Below are 19,309 nucleotides of genomic sequence, written 5' to 3' on the forward strand. Positions count from 1 at the left end.
GACATATATATACTACTATGTATAAAATAGATAACTAATGAGAACCCGCTGTATAGCACAGGGAACTCTGCTTGGTGCTCTGTGGTGAGCTAAATGGGAAAGAAATCCCAGAAGGAGGGGATATGTGTGTACATATGGCTGATTCACTTCGCAGAAACCATCACAACATGGTGAAGCAACTATACCCCAATTAAAAAAATATATATGTTTTCATAAATTGATGGGATATTCACGTAATAGCCCATTTCCAAGTTTTAAAAATTCTCAGTTTTTAAATTCCTCTCTCCTGAAGCTCACTTCTTTTATCTATTTTCATTTTATTGAGGTATAACTGACAAAATTGTAAGGTATTTAAGTGTACAGAATGATGATTTGATATCTGTATACATTGTCAATGAATTGCCCCCATTGAGCTAATTAATACATCTGTCACCTCACATATTTACCTTTATTTTTAAAGTGAGAATACTTAAGTTCTACTCTCTTAGCAAATTTCAGTTATACAGCACAGTGTTATCAACTGTGGTCACTATGGTATACAGCAGATCCTCAGACCTTGTTCACCTCGTTACTGAAAGCTTGTGCCCGATTACCAGCCTCTCCCTATTTCCTTCACCCCCACAGCCCCTGGCAACCACTTTCCTACTGTTTCTCTGAGTTCAGCTTTCTTTTAGATTCCACATATGAGTGATACCATGCAGTATTTGTCCAGCTTCTTTGACTTAGCAGAATGCCTTCCAGGTCCATCCATGTTGTTGCAAATGGCAAGATTTCTTTCTTTTTCATGGCTGAATAATACTCCATTGTGTGTGTGAATATATATAATCACATTTTCCTTATCTATTCCTCTGTCAATGGATAGGTTCTTTCCATATCTTGGTTATTGTGATAATGCTGCAGTGAACATGGGAGTATAGGTATCTCTTTGAGACAATGGTTTCATTTCCTTTGGATATAAACCCAGATGTGGAATTGCTGGATCATATGGTAGTTCTATCTTTAATTTTTTGAGGAGCTCCACAGTGGCTGTACCAGTTTACATTCCCACTAACTGTGTACGAAGTTTTCCTTTTCTCCACATCCTCGCCAGCTTTTGTTACTGCTTATCTTTTTGATAATACATATCCCAACAGGTGTGAGGTGATATCTCATTGTGGTTTTGATTTGCATTTCCCTGATGACTAGTGATATTGAGCACTTTTTCATGTACTTACTGGCCATTTATATGTCTTCTTTGGAAAAATATCTATTCAGGGTCTTTGCCCAGTTTAAGTTGGGTTGTTTTTGTTATTATTTTTGCTATTGAGTTGTATGAGTTCTTTGTATATTTTGGTTATTAATCCCTTATTAGATAGGTGGTTTACAGACATTTTATCCAATTCTATAGTATATCTTTTCATTTTGTTGATGGTTTCCTTTGCTATGTGGAAGCTTTTTAGTTCAGTGTAGTCCTTCTTATTTTTGCTTTTGTTGCCTTTGCTTTTGGTGTCTAATCCATAAAATTATTGGCAAGACCAGTGTCTCAAGGAGCTTTCATTCTTATGCAAGTGGCTGTCGAGTTTTCCCAGCACTGTTTTGAAGAGATTATCATTTCCCCATTGTGTATTCTTGGCTTATTTGTTGAAAATTAGTTGACCTCATATGTATGGGTTAATTTCTGGGCTCTCCATTCTGTTCCATTGATCTGTGTGTCTGTTTTTATGCCAATTCCATACAGTTTTGATTACTCTAGTTTGAAATCAGGAAGTGTGATGCCTGTAACTTTGTTCTTCTTTATCAAGATTGCTGTGGTTATTTGGGGGTCTTTTGTGGTTCCAGACAAATTTTAGGATTGTTTTTTCTATTTCTGTGAAAAATGCCATTGAAATTTTGATAGTGATTGCATTGTATCTGTAGCTTTCTTTGGGTAGTATGGACATTTAAACAATACTGATTCTTCCTATCCATGAACACGGGATATCTTTCCATTTGTTTATGTCTTCTTCAGTTTCTTTCATTAGTATATTTTAGTTTTCAATGTACAGATCTTTCACCTCCTTGGTTAAATTTATTCCTAGGTTTTTTTTTTCTTGATATAATTATAAATGGGATTGTTTTCTTAATTTCTCTTTCTGATAGTTCATTGTTGGTGTATAGAAATGCAACTGATTTTTGTTGATTTTGTATCCTGCAAGTTTACTAATTTTGTTTATTAGTTCTAACAGTTTTTTGGTGGAGTCTTTAGGGTTTTCTGTATATAGTGTCATGTCATCTTCAAATGGAGACATTTTTACTTCTTCCTGTCCAATTTGGATGCCTTTTCTTTCTTTTTCTTTCCAAATAACTGTGCTGGGACTTTTAGGACTGTGTTGAATAAAAGTGGTAAGAGGGGCATCCTTGTCTTGTTCCTGATCTTAGAGGAAAAGCTTTTAGCTTTTCACCATTGAGTATGATGTTAGATGTGGGCTTGTCATATATGGCCTTTATTATGTTGTGGTATGTCCCACCTATACACAGTTTTTTGAGAGGTTTTATAATGGAAGGTAGTTGAATTTTATCAAATGCTTTTTCTGCATATATTGAGATGATCATATGATTTTTATCCTTCATTTTGTTAATGTGGCATATTACATTTATGGATTTGCTAAGTTGAACCATCCCTGCATCCCAGGAGTAAATCCCACTTGATTATGGTGTGTGATCCTTTTAATGTATTTTAAAAAAAATTTTAATTTTATATTAGAGTATAGTTGATTCACAATGTTGTGTTAGTTTCAGGTGTACAGCAAAGTGACTTAGTTATACATATTCATATATCTATTCTTTTTCAGATTCTTTCCCATGTAGGTTATTACAGAGTATTGAGTAGAGTTCCCTGTGCTGTACAGTAGGTCCTTGTTGATTGTCTGTTTTACATTTAGTAGTGTGCATATGCCAATCCCAACCTCCCAATTCATACCCCCTCCCCGACCTTTCCCCCTTAATGTATTGTTGAATTGGTTTGCTAATATTGTATTGAGGATTTTCCAACTATGTTCATTAGGGATATTGGCCTGTGATTTTCTTTTCTTGTAGTGTTCTTGTCTGGCTTAGGTGTCAGGGTAATGCTGGCCTCTTGTAGAATGAGAAATGAGTTTGGAAGAGTTCCCTCCTCTTCTGTTTTGGAAGAATTTGAGGTTTGGTATAAATTCTTTAAATTTTTGGTGGAATTTGTCAGTGAAGCAGTTTGGTCCTGGACTTTTGTTTGTTGGGAGGTTTTTGATTACTGATTCAATCTCCTGCTAGTAATTGGTCTGTTCAGATTTCTTGTATCTTCATGATTTATTCTTGGTAGGCTGTATGTTTCTAGGAATTTATCAGTTTCTTCTAGGTTATCCAATTTGTTGGCATATAATTATTCATAGTGTCTCTTATGATCCTTTGTGTGATATCAGTTATAATAGCTCCTCTTTCATTTACAATTTTATATATTTCAGTCCTCTTCTTGGTAAGTCTAGCTAAAGATTTGTCTATTTTGTTTATCTTTTAAAAAAGGAAACTCGTTGATCTTTTCTGTTGTCTTGTTAGTCTCTATCTCATTTATTTCCTTCCTTCTACTAACTTTAGGCTAATCTGTTCTTCTTTTTCTAGTTCCTTGAGGTGCAAAGTTAGATTTGCTTATTTGAGATCTTTGCTTTTTCTTAATGTAGGCATTATTACTGTAAACTTCCCTCTTAGAACTGATTTTGCTGCATCCCATAAGTTTTGGTGTGTTGTATTTCCATTTTTGTGTGTATCAAGATATTTTTTGATTTCTCTTTTGAATTCTTCTTTGACCCATTGGTTGTTTGGGAGCATGTTGTTTAATCTCCACATATTTGTGAATTTTCCAGTTTTCTTCTTGTAATTTATTTCTAGTTTCATACCATTGCTATGAGAAAAGATGTTTGATATGATTTCAGTCTTCTTAAATTTATTAAGACTTGTTTTGTGGTTTAACATATGACCTATCCTGGAGAATGTTCGTTGAGTTCTTGAGAAAATGTATATACTCTGCTGCTGTTGCCTGGTATATTGTATAGGTCTGTTAATCCATCTGGTCTAATGTGTAGTTTAAGTCAAGTGTCACCTTATGATTTTCTGCCTGGATGATTTATTCATTGTTGAAAATTGGCTATTGAAGTCCCCTACAATTATTGGATTGCTGTCTAGTTCTCTCTTCAGATCTCTTAATATTTTCCATAATATTTAGGTGCTCTGTCTTTTGAGGTTTTAATTGAGCGTGTTATATGACTCCATTTTCTCTCCTTTCTTAGCATAGCAGTTATACTTGCTCTTTTTTGCTTTTTTAATTGGTTTCCCTACAGTTTTCAATATGTATTTACAGCTGTTCCGTGTCTGTTTTCATCTCACACTCTTAGGCTTCATGGTTAGTGTGAGCACTTTATGATAGCAGAGTAATCCTGATTTCTCCCTCCTGTCCCTTGTATCATCATTTTCATTCATTTTATTATACATAAGCATAGATATACATACGTACATAAGCATACATGGTTAAATACTGTGTTGCTATTATTTTGGACAAATTGTTAGATTGATTAAGAATAGGAAAAATAAAAGTTTTAGTTTTATCTTCATTTATTTCTGTTTCAGTGATTTTCTTTCTTTATGCAGATCCATGTTTCTGATCTACAGGCAGACCTCAGAGATAGTGCAGGTTCAGTTCCAGACCACCGAAATAAAGCAAGTTGCACGAATTTTTTGGTTTCCCAGTGCATATAAAAGTTATGTTTACACTATGCTGTAGTCTGTTAGGTGAGTGGTAGCATTATGTCGAAAATAGCAATGTACATACCTTAATTAAAATATACTTTATGGCTAAAAAATGCTAACCATCATCTGAGCCTTCAGTGAGTTCTAATCTTTTTGCAATAGTAACATCAAAGATGTTGATCACAGATTACTGTAACAAACACAATAATAATGAAAAAGTTTGAAATGTTGCGAGAATTACCAAAATGTGGCACACAGACACAAAGTGAGCAAAGGCTGTTGGAAAATGGCACCGATAGGGTTGCTCGATGCAGGGTTGCCACAAGCCTTCAATTTGTAAGAAGTACGGTATCTGTGAAGCACAGTAAAATGAGATCTGCCTGTATATCATTTTCCTTCTTTCTAAAGAACTTCTTTTAACATTTCTTGCAAAGCAGGTCTACTGGCAACAAGTTCCCTCTATTTTGTTTGTCTGAGAAGGTCTTTATTTGTCCTTCACTTTTGAAGGATAATTTCACAGGGTGCAGAATTCTAGGTTGGTGGGCTTTTTTCTCTCAATACTTTAAATATTTCACTCCACTCTCTTCTTGCTTGCATGGTTTCTGAGAATTCAGATGAAATTTTATCTTTGTTCCCCAGTAGGTAGGTGTTTTTTCCCCCCAGCTTCTTTCAGGATTTTTTCTTTATCTTTTGAGTGTCTGTAGTTTGAAAATGACATGCCTAGTTTTACTTTTTTTTTTCCCCCCACATTTATCTTGCTTGGTGTGCTCTGCACTCCTGGATCTGTGGGTTGGTGTTTGACATTAATTTGGGGAAATTCTCAGTCATTAGTTTTTCAACTACTTCTTCTGATCCCACCTCTCATTCTTCTCCTGGTACTTCCGTTTTGTGTCTACTATACCTTTTGTTGTTGTCCTACAGCCCTTGAATATGTTGTTGTATTTTTTAGCCTGTCTTCTGTGCTTTTCAGCTTTGCAGGTTTCTGTTGTCATTTCCTCAAGCTTGGAAGCTTGTTACTCAGCTGTGTCCTTACTAATGAGCCATTGAAGACATCCTTCATTTCTGTTACATTGTTTTTCATCTTGAGCATTTGTTTTTGGTTCTTTTCAAGAATTTTCCTTTCTCTGCTTACATTGCCCATCTGTTCCTGCACTCTGTCTGCTTTATCCATTAGAGGCCTGAGCATATGAATCATAGTTGTTAAATTCCCAGCCTGATAATTACAGCATCCCTGCTGTGTCTGAGTCTGGTTCTAAGCCTCGCTGTGTGTCTTATACTGTTAGTATGTCTTGTGGTTTTCTCCTGATAGCCAGGCATGATGACTGGATAAAGGTTCAGTGCAAACAGGCCTGTAGTGATGTGGTGGTGAGATGCGGGTCAGGGAGTGTTCTGTGGTCCTTCTGGGGTCTCAGTGTATAGTGAGCCTGGGCCTCTGCACTGTGAACTTCACAGGTGCTTCTCAGTTTCTTTTCTTCTTTTAGGTGGGACACGATGGCTGGAGGGGGCTCAAGTTGGATATTTCTCGTTCTCCAGCTGGTTAGGTTCTGTTAACTAGTTTCTCCTGAGTGCAGATCCTGTTAAGAAGAACAGAATACTCTGGTGTATTTCAAATGCTTCCTTTCGAACTTGTCAGAAGCACGAGGGGACTTTTCTCTGATGTTTACTGTGGGGACCTCTGTGACTGAGCCTGTCTGGAGCTTTGACTCTCAGGCTTGTCCACAGTGGGCCCCAGCAACTTGTCAACCACAGTTCATGTTTCCTCCCCTGGCAAATTGTGATTCTCTGTACGATCCTCCTCGACTTATGATGGGGCTACGTCCCAGCACACCCATCATAAGTTGAAAATATCAAAGTCCAAAATGCAGGGACTTCCCTGGTGGCACAGTGGTTAAGAATCCGCCTGCCAATGCAGGGGATACGGGTTTGAGCCCTGGTCCGGGAAGATCCCACATGCCGCGGAGCAGCTAAGCCTGTGAGTCACAACTACTGAGCCTGTGCTGTAGAGCCCACGAGCCACAACTACTGAGCCCACGTGCCACAACTACTGAAGCCCACACACCTAGAGCCCGTGCTCTGCAACAAGAGAAGCCACCGCAACGAGAAGCCCGTGCACCGCAACAAAGAGTAGCCCCCGCTCGCTGCAACTAGAGAAAGCCCGTGCGCAGCAACGAAGACCCAACACAGTCAAAAATAAATAAATAAATTTATTTAAAAAAAAACAAAAAAACTTCAAAATGCACATAACACATCTAAGTTCCCGAACATCACAGCTGAGCCTTGCCTGCCTTAAATGTGCTCAGAGCACTCACATGAGCCTACAGTTGGGCAAAATCATAACCAAAGCCCATTTGATAATAAAGTGTTGACTATCTCATGTAATTGACTCAGTACTGTACTGAAAGTGTTGTTCACCCTAGCGATCTCATGGCTGACAGGGCTGTGGCTTGTGTGGCTCGTGTGTTGCACTGTGTATCACTAGCCGGGAAAAGATCAAAATTCAAAATTCGAGGCATAGTCTTTACTGAATTCCTATTGCACCGTTGTAAAGTTGAACCATCATAAGTAGGGGACCGTCTGTATTAGTCTCTCAATTTCTCCTATTTGGGGGCAGCAGTTTGCTCTGTGACCTCATTTCTCTTACGGATCTAAGAAGAGTTCTTGATGTTTCAGTTTGTTCAGCTTTTCACTTGTTAGGACAGAATGGCAACTTCCCCCTAAGAGCAGGAGTGATGCAGGGAGGGCCGCTCCACCACTTCTACTCCATATTGTACTGGGAAACCTAACCAGGTGCAAAAGGGAGAGAAGAAGTGAAAGGCACACAGAACGAAGACAAAGAAATAAACCATCCCTTTCTCAGACAGCATGATTGTCTTTGTAGAAAATCCCAAGGAATCTCCAAAAACTTTCCTAGACTAGTAGGCAAGTTTAAGAAGATCACAGAGTACAAAGTCAACATACAAAAACCAGTCATATTTTTATATAAATACTAGCACTGTACAATACTATTTACAATAGCTCCAAAATGATGAAATCTGACAAAACATGTACAAGATCTGTATGCTGAAAACTACGTGATGCTGATAGATACGCATTGTTCATGGGCTGGAAGACAGCCTTGTAAGGATGTCTCTTCTCCCCAGATTAATCTGTAGATTTAATACAATTCCAGTAAAAATCTAAGCAGGAGTTTTTGTAGATAAGTTCATTGTAAAATTTATGTGGAATGTAAACAAACTAGAATAGCTGATACAATTTTTAAAAGAACAAAATTGGAAGAATTATAGTACTTGACTTTAAAACTTAGTATAAAGCTCTGGTAGTCAAGACTGTGAAACTGGTGAAACGATAGACACGTAAGTCAATGGAACAGAATAGACAGTATATTCCTACAAATACGGTCAACTGATTCTTAACAGAGGGGCAAAGTCAATTTAATGAAGAAAAGATAGTCTTTTCACCTAATTATATTGGAACAATTGGCCATCCATGTGCAAAAAAAAAAGAACTTCAACTTTAAGCCTCATACCTCATACGAAACAATGAACTCAAAATTGATTACAGATCTAATTGCTTAGAACATAAAACTATAAAACTCTCGGAAGAAATCACAGGAGAAAGTGTTCATGGGTTAGTCAAAGGGTTTTTAGGTGTGACTCTAAAAGCATAATCTATTAAAGAAAAAGTTGATAAATTGGACTTCATCAAAAGTAAAAATGTCTGTTCTGTAAACGACAGTGTTAAGAGAATGAAAAGACATGCTAAGATTAGGTGAAAATATTTGCAAATCACATACCCAGTGTGTATCCTGAATATACAAAGAATTCTCAAAATTCAGCACTCCCGAGGGGCACCTAGGTGTGCTGGGCTGCTCTTGACTTCGGTGCCACATGACCTCTGTGGCACTCCTGCTTTGAGGTTCCACGTTTTTTTTTTCCTTTGTTAAATAAACATCAACATTTTATTCAAAATTAGGCCAGGAAATTGACATAGTCAAGTATAATCTAGGAACAGTTACTTTTTTTTTTTAACAACTTTATTGGACTATAATTGCTTTACAATGGTGTGTTGGATGCTGCTGTGTAACAAAGTGAATCAGCTATACATATACATATATCCCCATATCCCCTCCCTCTTGCGTCTCCCTCCCACCCTCCCTATCCCACCCCTCTAGGTGGTCACAAAGCACCGAGCTGATCTCCCTGTGCTATGCAGCTGCTTCCCACTAGCTATCTATTTTACGTTTGGTAATGAATATCTGTCCATGCCACTCTCTCACTTCATCCCAGCTTACCCTTCCCCCTCCCCGTGTCCTCAAGTCCATACTCTACGTCTGTGTCTTTATTCCTGTCCTGCCCCTAGGTTCATTAGAACCTTTTTTTTTTTCTTAGATTCCATATATTTGTGTTAGCATACGGTATTTGTTTTTCTCTTTCTGACTGACTTCACTCTGTATGACAGACTCTAGGCCCATGCACCTCACTACAAATAACTCAGTTTCGTTTCCTTTTATGGCTGAGTAATATTCCATTGTATACATGTGCCACATCTTCTTTCTCCATTCATCTGTCGAAGGACACTTAGGTTGCTTCCATGCCCTGGCTATAGTAAATAGTGCTGCAATGAACATTGTGGTACATGACTCTTTGAATTATGGTTTTCTCAGGGTATATGCCCAGTAGTGGGATTGTTGGGCCATATGGTAGTTCTATTTTTAGTTTTCTAAGGAACCTCCATACTGTTCTCTATAGTGGTTGTATCAATTTACATTCCCACCAACAGTGCAAGCGGGTTCCCTTTTCTCCACACCCTCTCCAGCATTTATTGTTTGTAGATTTTTTGATGGCCATTCTGACCGGTGTGAGGTGATACCTCATTGTAGTTTTGATTTGCATTTCTCTAATGATTAGTGATGTTGAGCATCTTTTCATGTGTTTGTTGGCAGTCTGTATATCTTTAGAGAAATGTCAATTTAGGTCTTCTGCCCATTTTTGGATTGGGTTGTTTGTTGTTTTGATATTGAGCTGCATGAGCTGCTTGTATATTTTGGAGATTAATCCTTTGTCAGTTGCTTCATTTCCAAATATTTTCTCCCATTCTGAGGGTTGTTTTTTCATCTTGTTTATGGTTTCCTTTGCTGTGCAAAAGCTTTTAAGTTTCATTAGGTCCCATTTGTTTATTTTTGTTTTTATTTCCATTTCTCTAGGAGGTGGGTCAAAAAGGATCTTGCTCTGATTTATGTCATAGAGTGTTCTGCCTATGTTTTCCTCTAAGAGTTTTATACTGTCTAGGCTTTCATTTAGGTCTTTAATCCATTTTGAGTTTATTTTTGGGTATGGTGTTAGGAAGCGTTCTAATTTCATCTTTTTACATGTAGCTGTCCAGTTTTCCCAGCACCACTTTTGAAGAGGCCGTCTTTTCTCCATTGTATACTCTTGCCTCCTTTATCAAAGATAAGGTGACCATATGTGTGTGGGATTATCTCTGGGCTTTCTATATCCTCTTCCATTGATCTATATTTCTCTTTTCATGCCAGTACCATACTGTCTTGATTACTGTAGCTTTGTAGTATAGTCTGAAGTCCAGGAGCCTGATTCCTCCAGCTCTGTTTTTCTTTCTCAAGATTGTTTTGGCTATTTGGGGTCTTTTGTGTTTCCATACCAATTGTGCAATTTTTTGTTCTAGTTCTGTGAAAAATGCCATTGGTAGTTTGATAGGGATTGCATTGAATCTGTAGATTGCTTTGGGTGGTATAGTCATTTTCACAATGTTGATTCTTCCAATCCAAGAACATGGTATATCTCTCCATCTGTTTGTATCATCTTTAATTTCTTTCATCAGTGTCTTATAGTTTTCTGCATACAGGTCTTTTGTCTCCGTAGGTAGGTTTATTCCTAGGTATTTTATTTTTTATGTTGCAATAGTAAATGGGAGTGTTTCTTTAATGTCTCTTTCAGATTTTTCATCATTAGTGTATAGGAATGCAGGAGATTTCTGTGCATTAATTTTGTATCCTGCTACTCTACCAAATTCATTGATTAGCTCTAGTAGTTTTCTGGTAGCATCTTTAGGATTCTCTATGTATAGTATCATGTCATCTGCAAACAGTGACAGTTTTACTTCTTCTTTTCCAATTTGTATTCCTTTTCTTTTTTCTCTGATTGCCGTGGCTAGGACTTCCAAAACTATGTTGAATAATAGTGGTGAGAGTGGACATCCTTGTCTTGCCCCTGATCTTATAGGGACAGTTCTTTCAGTTTTTTACCATTGAGAATGATGTTTGCTGTGGGTTTGTCGTGTATGGCCTTTATTATGTTGAGGTAGGTTCCCTCTATGCCCACTTTCTGGAGAGTTTTTATCATAACTGGGTGTTGAATTTTGTCAAAAGCTTTTTCTGCATCTATTGAGATTATCATATGGTTTTTATCCTTCAATTTGCTAATATGGTGTATCACATTGATTGATTTGCATATATTGAAGAATCCTTGCATTCCTGGGATAAACCCCACTTGATCATGGTGTATGATCCTTTTAATGTGCTGTTGGATTCTGTTTGCTAGTACTTTGTTGAGGATTTTTGCATCTGTGTTCATCAGAGATATTGGCTGTAGTTTTCTTTTTTTGTGACATCTTTGTCTGGTTTTGGTATCAGGGTGATGGTGGCCTCGTAGAATGAGTTTGGGAGTGTTCCTCCCTCTGCTATATTTTGGAAGATTTTGAGAAGGATCGGTGTTAGCTCTTCTCTAAATGTTTGATAGAATTTGCCTGTGAAGCCATCTGGTCCTGGGCTTTTGTTTGTTGGAAGATTTTTAATCACAGTTTCAATTTCAGTGCTTGTGTTTCGTCTGTTTATGTTTTCTATTTCTTCCTGGTTCAGTGTTGGGAGGTTGTGCTTTTCTAAGAATTTGTCCATTTCTTCCAGGTTGTCCATTTTATTGGCATATAGTTGCTTGTAGTAATCTCTCATGATCCTTTGTATTTCTGCAGTGTCAGTTGTTACTTCTCCTTTTTCATTTCTATTTCTGTTGATTTGAGTCTTCTCTCTTTTTTTCTTGGTGAGTCTGGCTAATGGTTTATCAATTCTGTTTATCTTTTCAAAGAACCAGCTTTTAGTTTTATTGTTCTTTGCTATCATTTCCTTCATTTCTTTTTCATTTATTTTTGATCAGATCTTTATGATTTCTTTCCTTCTGCTAACTTTGGGTTTTTTTTGTTCTTCTTTCTCTAATTGCTTTAGGTGTAAGGTTAGGTTGTTTGAGATTTTTCTTGTTTCTTGAGGTAGGATTGTGTTGCTATAAACTTCCCTCTTAGAACTGCTTTTGCTGCATCCCATAGGTTTTGGGTCGTTGTGTTTTCATTGTCATTTGTTTCTAGGTATTTTTTGATTTCCTATTTGATCTTTTCAGTGATCTCTTGGTTATTTAGTAGTGTATTGTTTAGCCTCCATGTGTTCGTATTTTTTACAGATTTTTTCCTGTAATTGATATCTAGTCTCATAGCGTTGTGGTCGGAAAAGATACCTGATACGATTTCAATTTTATTAAATTTACCAAGGCTTGATTTGTGATCCAGGATATGATCTATCCTGGAGAATGTTCTATGAGCACTTGAGAAGAAAGTATTCTGGGGTTTTTTTTGGATGGAATATCCTATAAATATCAATTAAGTCCATCTTGTTTAATGTGTCATTTAAAGCTTGTGTTTCCTTATTTATTTTCATTTTGGATGATCTGTCTATTGGTGAAAATGGGGTTTTAACGTCCCCTACTATTATTGTGTCACTGTCGATTTCCCCTTTTATGGCTGTTAGCATTTGCCTTATGTATTGAGGTGCTCCTGTGTTGGGTGCATATATATTTACAATTGTTATATCTTCTTCTTGGATTGATCCCTTGATCATTATGTAGTGTCCTTCTTTGTCTCTTGTAATAGTCTTTATTTTAAAGTCTGTTTTGTCTGATATGAGAATTGCTACTCCAGCTTTCTTTTGATTTCCATTTGCATGGAATATCTTTTTCCATCCCCTCACTTTCAGTCTGTATGTGTCCCTAGGTCTGAAGTGGGTCTCTGTAGACAGCATATGTACGGGTCTTGTTTTTGTATCCATTCAGCCAGTCTATGTCTTTTGGTTGGAGCATTTAATCCATTCACATGTAAGGTAATTATCGACATGTATGTTCCTATTACCATTTTCTTAATTGTTTTGTAGGTCTTTTCCTTGTCTTGTGTCTCCTGTCTGGAGAAGTTCCTTTAGCATTTGTTGTAAAGCTGGTTTGGTGGTGCTGAATTCTCTTAACTTTTGCTTATCTGTAAACGTTTTAATTTCTCCATCGAATCTGAATGAGATCCTTGCTGGGTAGAGTAATCTTGGTTGTAGGTTTTTCCCTTTCATCACTTTAAGTATGTCCTGCCACTCCCTTCTGGCTTGCAGAGTTTCTGTTGAAAAATCATCCGTTAACCTTATGGGGATTCCCTTGTATGTTCTTTGTTGCTGTTCCCTTGCTGCTTTTAATATTTTTTTCTTTGTATTTAATTTTTGATAGTTTGATTAGTATGTGTCTTGACATGTTTCTCTTTGGGTTTATCCTGTATGGTACTCTCTGTGCTTCCTGGACTTGACTGTTTCCTTTCCCATGTTAGGGAAGTTTTTGACTATAATCTCTTAAAATATTTTCTCAGACCCTTTCTTTTTCTCTTCTTCTTCTGGGACCCCTATAATTCGAATGTTGGTGCATTTAATGTTGTCCCAGAGGTCTCTGAGACTGTCCTCAACTCTTTTCATTCTTTTTCCTTTATTCTGCTCCCTGGTGGTTATTTCCACCCTTTTATCTTCCAGGTCACTTATCTGTTCTTCTACCTCAGTTATTCTGTTATTGATTCCTTCTAGAGTATTTTTAATTTCAGTAATTGTGTTGTTCATCACTGTTTGTTTGCTCTTTAGTTCTTCTAGATCCTTATTAAATGTCTCTTGTATTTTCTCCATTCTGTTTCCGAGATTTTGGATCATCTTTACTATCATTACTCTGAATTCTTTTTCCGGTAGGTTGCATATTTCATCTTCATTTATTTGGTCTTGTAAGTTTTTACCTTGCTCCTTTGTCTGTAACATATTTTTTTGTCGCTATATATATATATATTTTTTTTTAAAATAAATTTATTTATTTATTTTTGGCTGTGTTGGGTCTTCGTTTCTGCGCGAGGGCTTTCTCTAGTTGTGGCAAGCGGGGGCCACTCTTCATCGCGGTGCGCGGGCCTCTCACTATCGCGGCCTCTCTTGTTGCGGAGCACAGGCTCCAGACGCGCAGGCTCAGTAGTTGTGGCCCACGGGCCCAGCCGCTCCGCGGCACGTGGGATCTTCCCAGACCAGGGCTCGAACCCGTGTCCCCTGCATTTGCAGGCAGACTCTCAACCACTGCGCCACCAGGGAAGCCCTATATATATATTTTTTGATGGGTGGTGCTGTATTCCTGTCTTACTGGTTGTTTGGCCTGAGATGTCCAGCAATGGAGTTGGCAGGCAGTTGGATAGAGCTGGGTCTTGGTGCTGAGATGAGGACCTCCTGGAGGCCTCACTCCGATTGATATTCCCTGGGGTCTGAGGTTCTCTGTTAGTCCAGCAGTTTGGACTCGGAGCTCCCACCACAGGAGCTCGGGCCTGACCTCCAGCCTGGGAACCAAGATCCTGCAAGCTTCATGGCACGGTTAAAAAAAAAAAAAAAAAAAGGAAGAAATAAAGAAAAAAAGGAGCAGTACAATATCAAAGAATGAAAAACAAAATAAAATTAGAAAGATAAAAAATATATTAGGAAAAATAAAACCACAACAGAAAAAAGAAAAAAAAGGGGGGGGGGTTGCAGCAAGCCAGGAGGAGAGATCACTAACGAAGTATAAAGAATAAAATAAAATTAGAAAAATAAAAGGTTTATTAGGAAAAACAAAAATCTAAAAGAATCAACGACAGTGAATCAACAAGGTAAAACAGAACCCCAATCTAAAAGAGCAAAAAAGAAAAAGAAAAGAAAAAAAAAACCTTGGCTATGAGGGCGGAGTTCAGGTGAGGGTGGAACAGGCAGGGGCGGGGTTTAGGGTGGGGCGGGACCTAGGCGGGTGGGGGGGTGACGTTTGAGCGTGGGGCAGGACCTCTTCTTAGGGCGGAAGGGGAGAGGCAGCAGGTGGAAAGGAGGGCCTCTGGAGTGTGGAGCTCCGGAGTCTGGACGTAGGGCCCTGAGTGGGGGTGTGTGGGTGGGGTTTAGGCCCAGCGCATTGGAGCGGGTCTCAGAGGTGGTCTCCGAGTGTAGGGGCGGGGCTTGGGCTCTGCATGGCAGGAGGGGGCCTGGGTGGGCAGAGGATCAGGCCCAGGAGCCCAACAGGCTTCAGGGGGCCCGAGTGGGCAGGGGAGATCTGGCCACACTCCCTTTTGATCCTCTGCCCTCCCAACGGTCCCCCAATTTCCCCTTTCGGGTGTGGGATCCCTTCCCCTCCCCCAGGCACCCCTTAGGGGCACCAATCCTGTCCCACCTCCGCTTCTCCTCCCGCCTCACTCCCCCCACGTCCTACCGGTCGTTGAGGGTTCCTCCCGTCCCCTTAGGTGTCCATGGTCCCCCATCGGTGCCTGGTAGGTGCTCTAGTTGTGAGGAGACGCAAATTCCGCCTCCTCCTAGTAGGCCATCTTGACTCCACCCCCGATGTTCCACGTTTTTAAGAAGTGACTTCAGCCAACTTAAAGGGTGGTGAGAATCCTGAGGATATCCCAGACCAGGTTGATCCTGTTGGAGAGTTAAGACCCCGAAACACTTGAGGGCTTTAGGCACGTGGGGACAGCTGACTGCCGAGTGAGAGGGTGGGGCGAGAGGCTGATTTCCCTGACCGTTAGCCACGCCCAGTTCCGAACTCCATGCGGCTCGATGGGGCTTAAGCCCAGGCTGTGACTGGACTTGGTGACGACTGCCGTGTGGGCGCAAGAGAAGCCCTCCCCTGGGCCGGGCAGCTCAGCCCGTTCTGTGCCTCTGGAGGTGACAGACGTGAAGACCCGAGTCTGAGCAGCGAGGGGGCTGCACAGACACGGTGTCTCCTGTGCGTCTCCCTCCCTGCAGTTTGAGTTCATGATCGAGTCTATCCTCTATGCCCGGGACGCGTGGCTGAAGGAGGACGGGGTCATCTGGCCGACCACGGCCGCGCTGCACCTGGTGCCCTGCAGCGCCGACAGGGACTACCGCAGCAAGGTGCTCTTCTGGGACAACGCCTACGAGTTCGACCTCAGTGCCCTCAAGTGAGTGTCACCGGGCGCTCCCGGGCTGTGGGAGCGTGGGGGGCGGGCTGCAGGTCTCAGACCTGCCACCGCGCTGAGCTCAGTTTGCTCACGTGACTAAGAAGTTTGCACGTTGCCTTACAGGTCTTTAAACCGACAACAGATGTGATGGGAAATTGAAATGTCCCATTTATAAGACCCCAAATATAATGGGAAAAATAAGGTCATGTTTATAAACGCGTGGGCCGTTAAAACAAATGAATGTTCCCACTAAGAGCCGTAACCTTTTAACAAGAGTCAGAAAATGTGTTAGTGAAGGCATCGCTGGCATTTGGTAAAGAAAGCAGTGCTCCACAAAAGTTCACTTCCTGGTGTATAACATACGTCAGGCTTGTGGTAGAGCTTCAGGTTTTAACATAAAACGGTCTTCTCTCAAGGCCTTCATGGTTGTCACATCGCCTCCTCTGAGAAGGATAGTGACACGTGTCGGCTGCGTCCCCTCTGAGGTGCCGTGGGACGTGGGCAGGAGAGACCCAGCAGCAGCCCTGGAATTAGGGAAGGGCCCCTTTGTCAGAGGCAGAAAGAAGCTTCTGTTCAATGAGCCTGGACACCTGCTAGGTATCCAGCTGGGGAGTTGGCAGCAAGATGGGGGCCTCTGGGCCTTTTTATTTTTTGTTAAAAAACTCAAAAAAAGAAAAAGTATCAACATAAAGGTATGGAATCTTCCCTAGTCAATGTACTCTCAACCCAAATCCCAAAGGGGATAGAGAGGAAGGGTCTCCAACAGAGTCGTTCCGTGGTTCATGTAGGACTAATGTGTGGGAAGGGCTGGGAAGGTTTGAAAAGAGCAGGCGGGGGGGGGGGGTGGTTTCTCATGCTGCCCGAATTAACGCCCAGTAATGAAAGCGACAAGGAAAGACGGAGGAAACTCTGAACAGGGTCTGTGGTGTCCGGAAAAGGCGCACCGTGAACTGGCGGGCGGAGGGATAAGGTGCTGAGGCCGCACGTTATCCGGGACACCGGCTGGCCCCTTGGAGGAGATGTCTGTTCTCCTCTCACGCCATTCGTTAACATTTAATTGCCCGTGGATTCCGTGTTCTCTGGGTTTGTGCTGAGACCCCACGAGTAGGAAGGACACCGAGGGGCCCCGGAGGGCTGGCCTCCTCGGGCCTCCTCAGCCCCGCCTCTTGCCCGGTGAGTTAGAATTCCTGCTAACGCAGGGGAGGCGTGATAGCCGGAGATGTGGGTAAATGATATTGAGCAATTACTGTGACTTTTCCCCAGATCTTTAGCAATTAAGGAGTTTTTTTCGAAGCCCAAGTATAACCACATTTTGAAACCAGAAGACTGTCTCTCTGAGCCGTGCACCATATTACAGCTGGACATGAGAACGGTGCAGATCGCCGACCTTGAGGTGAGAAGAGGTGACCTTTCCTTCCTATTCAAATAAACAAGTTAAACTTGTTGCTATTGATTTTCCCACAGTCTTTTTTTTTCCTACTCTGATTTTGTTTTTTGTATTTTTAGGTTATTTTCTTTATAGTTAACCTCTTTAACATCTTCAGTTACTTTTAGACTTATGTGTAATATTCTCAGCATCTTCAGATTCAAATAAATTATATGTTTCATCATGGAATTTGAATTAAAATTTTTTTCTAAGTTTTTTTAGCTCCCATTGATGATAAAATTCTTAAAATTCTTTTACTTACCCTCTGTGGCCACGAGGTGGCGTGTGCGGGTTAAGGGCTGCTCTGAGGTGGAGGAACCCCCTTCTGGAACTTAGATGGGCAAAACCACGTGCAAAGTGAACTTTTGAGGCTTTAGTTAGTTTGGGGATTGTAGAGACTCAGTCTGGAGCTTTATATTTGTACAAAGAATTGAGAAGAGGAAGTATTCCACTTGAATTTGGGGACAGAAAATTAGGCAAATGAGACCCAAATTGCTCAAAACCTCTTCTGATTATCTGCAGCCTTTGAGTTCAGGATGCAGGTTTTAACATTTACTTTCCCTAGGAGGAAATACGGTTTTTTTTTTTTTTTTTTTTTTTGGAAATACGGTTTTTGATGTGTTCAGCTAAACTAGCAAGTTACAGATTTGTGGTATAACTACTGAAATAGACGGTGTGGCTGCCTGGGGCAGTGCTGTGGGATCTGGGACAGAACCCCACGGAGGCGGGAGCTGCCCCCCGGTCCCCAGCGCCCTTTTCTTACTCGTTTGCTTGAACACAGATGATGAAAGGTGAGCTGCACTTTGACATCAAGAAGGCAGGCACCCTCCACGGGTTCACAGCCTGGTTCAGCGTCCGGTTCCAGAACCTGGAGGAGGACGAGCCACAGCTGGTGCTGAGCACGGGCCCGCTGCACCCGTGAGTGTGCCCCTCCTTCTCCTGTGGGCAGCACGGAAAGCCTGGCAGAGTCACGAGTTTAAAGATCTAGTAATATCGGAAGTGGGCCCAAAATCTCTCCAGACGCGGGCATGTGGGTGGGTGGGCTGGCGCTGGGGCCGGGCTGTGTGTGGTGGTGAGTCCGGGTTGCCCCCCCGGCATCGGGCTTCCTCGGGGCCGGGGTTGGGGGGTCCCCAACACCCTGGATGGTCAGGCTCCACCTTCTCTCTGTGGCCCCAAATGCTGCTGCAGCTCTTCACCATCTGACACAGAAACAGTCCACAGGGTTCCAGGGGCTTTTACTTCGACTTCTGGGGAAGGCAGATGTTTCCTGAGACACATTTTTTGAGCAGTAAGGTTTCGGGGCTGCACGCTTGCTCCTGCGCGTGGGGAAGCGCACCTTGTCTGTCGTGGTGCTGGACACAGCGGCCCCTGGGGGGGGCACTGCCTTCATTCGGGGACTTCCACTGCCCCTTTCAGTAATGGCCCCAATGCTCCCCTGCACCATGTGGTCGGCAGAAGTGAGCAAGCCCAGGGAGGGACGCAGACGCCCGAGTCAGACGCCCCTGTGGTCTTTGGGCCCAGGGGGTCCTCAGCGTCCTTTGTGGAAGTTGAGCCGGAGGACGAGCTGCCTGGCCAGAGCCTCCTTCCAGGGCCCGCAAGAGGGGCCTCCGGGGCCCCCGCAAACCGTGTGTGCCTGGCGTTTCCCACCTAAGCGTCTGCGTGGGGTCATCCACACACAGGTGGCATGGGGACAGGATGGGGGGCAGGGCGTGGGCCAGGGAGGGAGACCCCCCCACGGTGGCTGAGGGGGCGGCCCAGCGTCAGGGAAGATGTGACACGAGGGGGAGACGCAGCAGAACCTCACTGTGGGGTGTGACCTGGGTCCTTTCAGGTGCTTGGGCGTGAGAGTCACAGGACTTACAGAATCTGGGGTGTCACTGCTCCCCC

General features: G+C 41.7%; 1 protein-coding gene across 1 annotated transcript in view; it reads left to right on the top strand.

The window, feature by feature from the left end:
• The window catches only part of PRMT2 (protein arginine methyltransferase 2), a 39,657-nt gene that overhangs the window by 18,645 nt on the left and 1,703 nt on the right, over window positions 1–19,309 (top strand). The window contains 3 exon segments of the mRNA XM_007172623.3: window positions 15,821–15,996; window positions 17,260–17,389; window positions 18,204–18,340. Coding sequence (XP_007172685.2) covers window positions 15,821–15,996; window positions 17,260–17,389; window positions 18,204–18,340 — 443 coding nt within the window.

The sequence above is a fragment of the Balaenoptera acutorostrata genome, chromosome 4 (assembly GCF_949987535.1).
Source record: "Balaenoptera acutorostrata chromosome 4, mBalAcu1.1, whole genome shotgun sequence".
NCBI lineage: Eukaryota > Metazoa > Chordata > Mammalia > Artiodactyla > Balaenopteridae > Balaenoptera > Balaenoptera acutorostrata.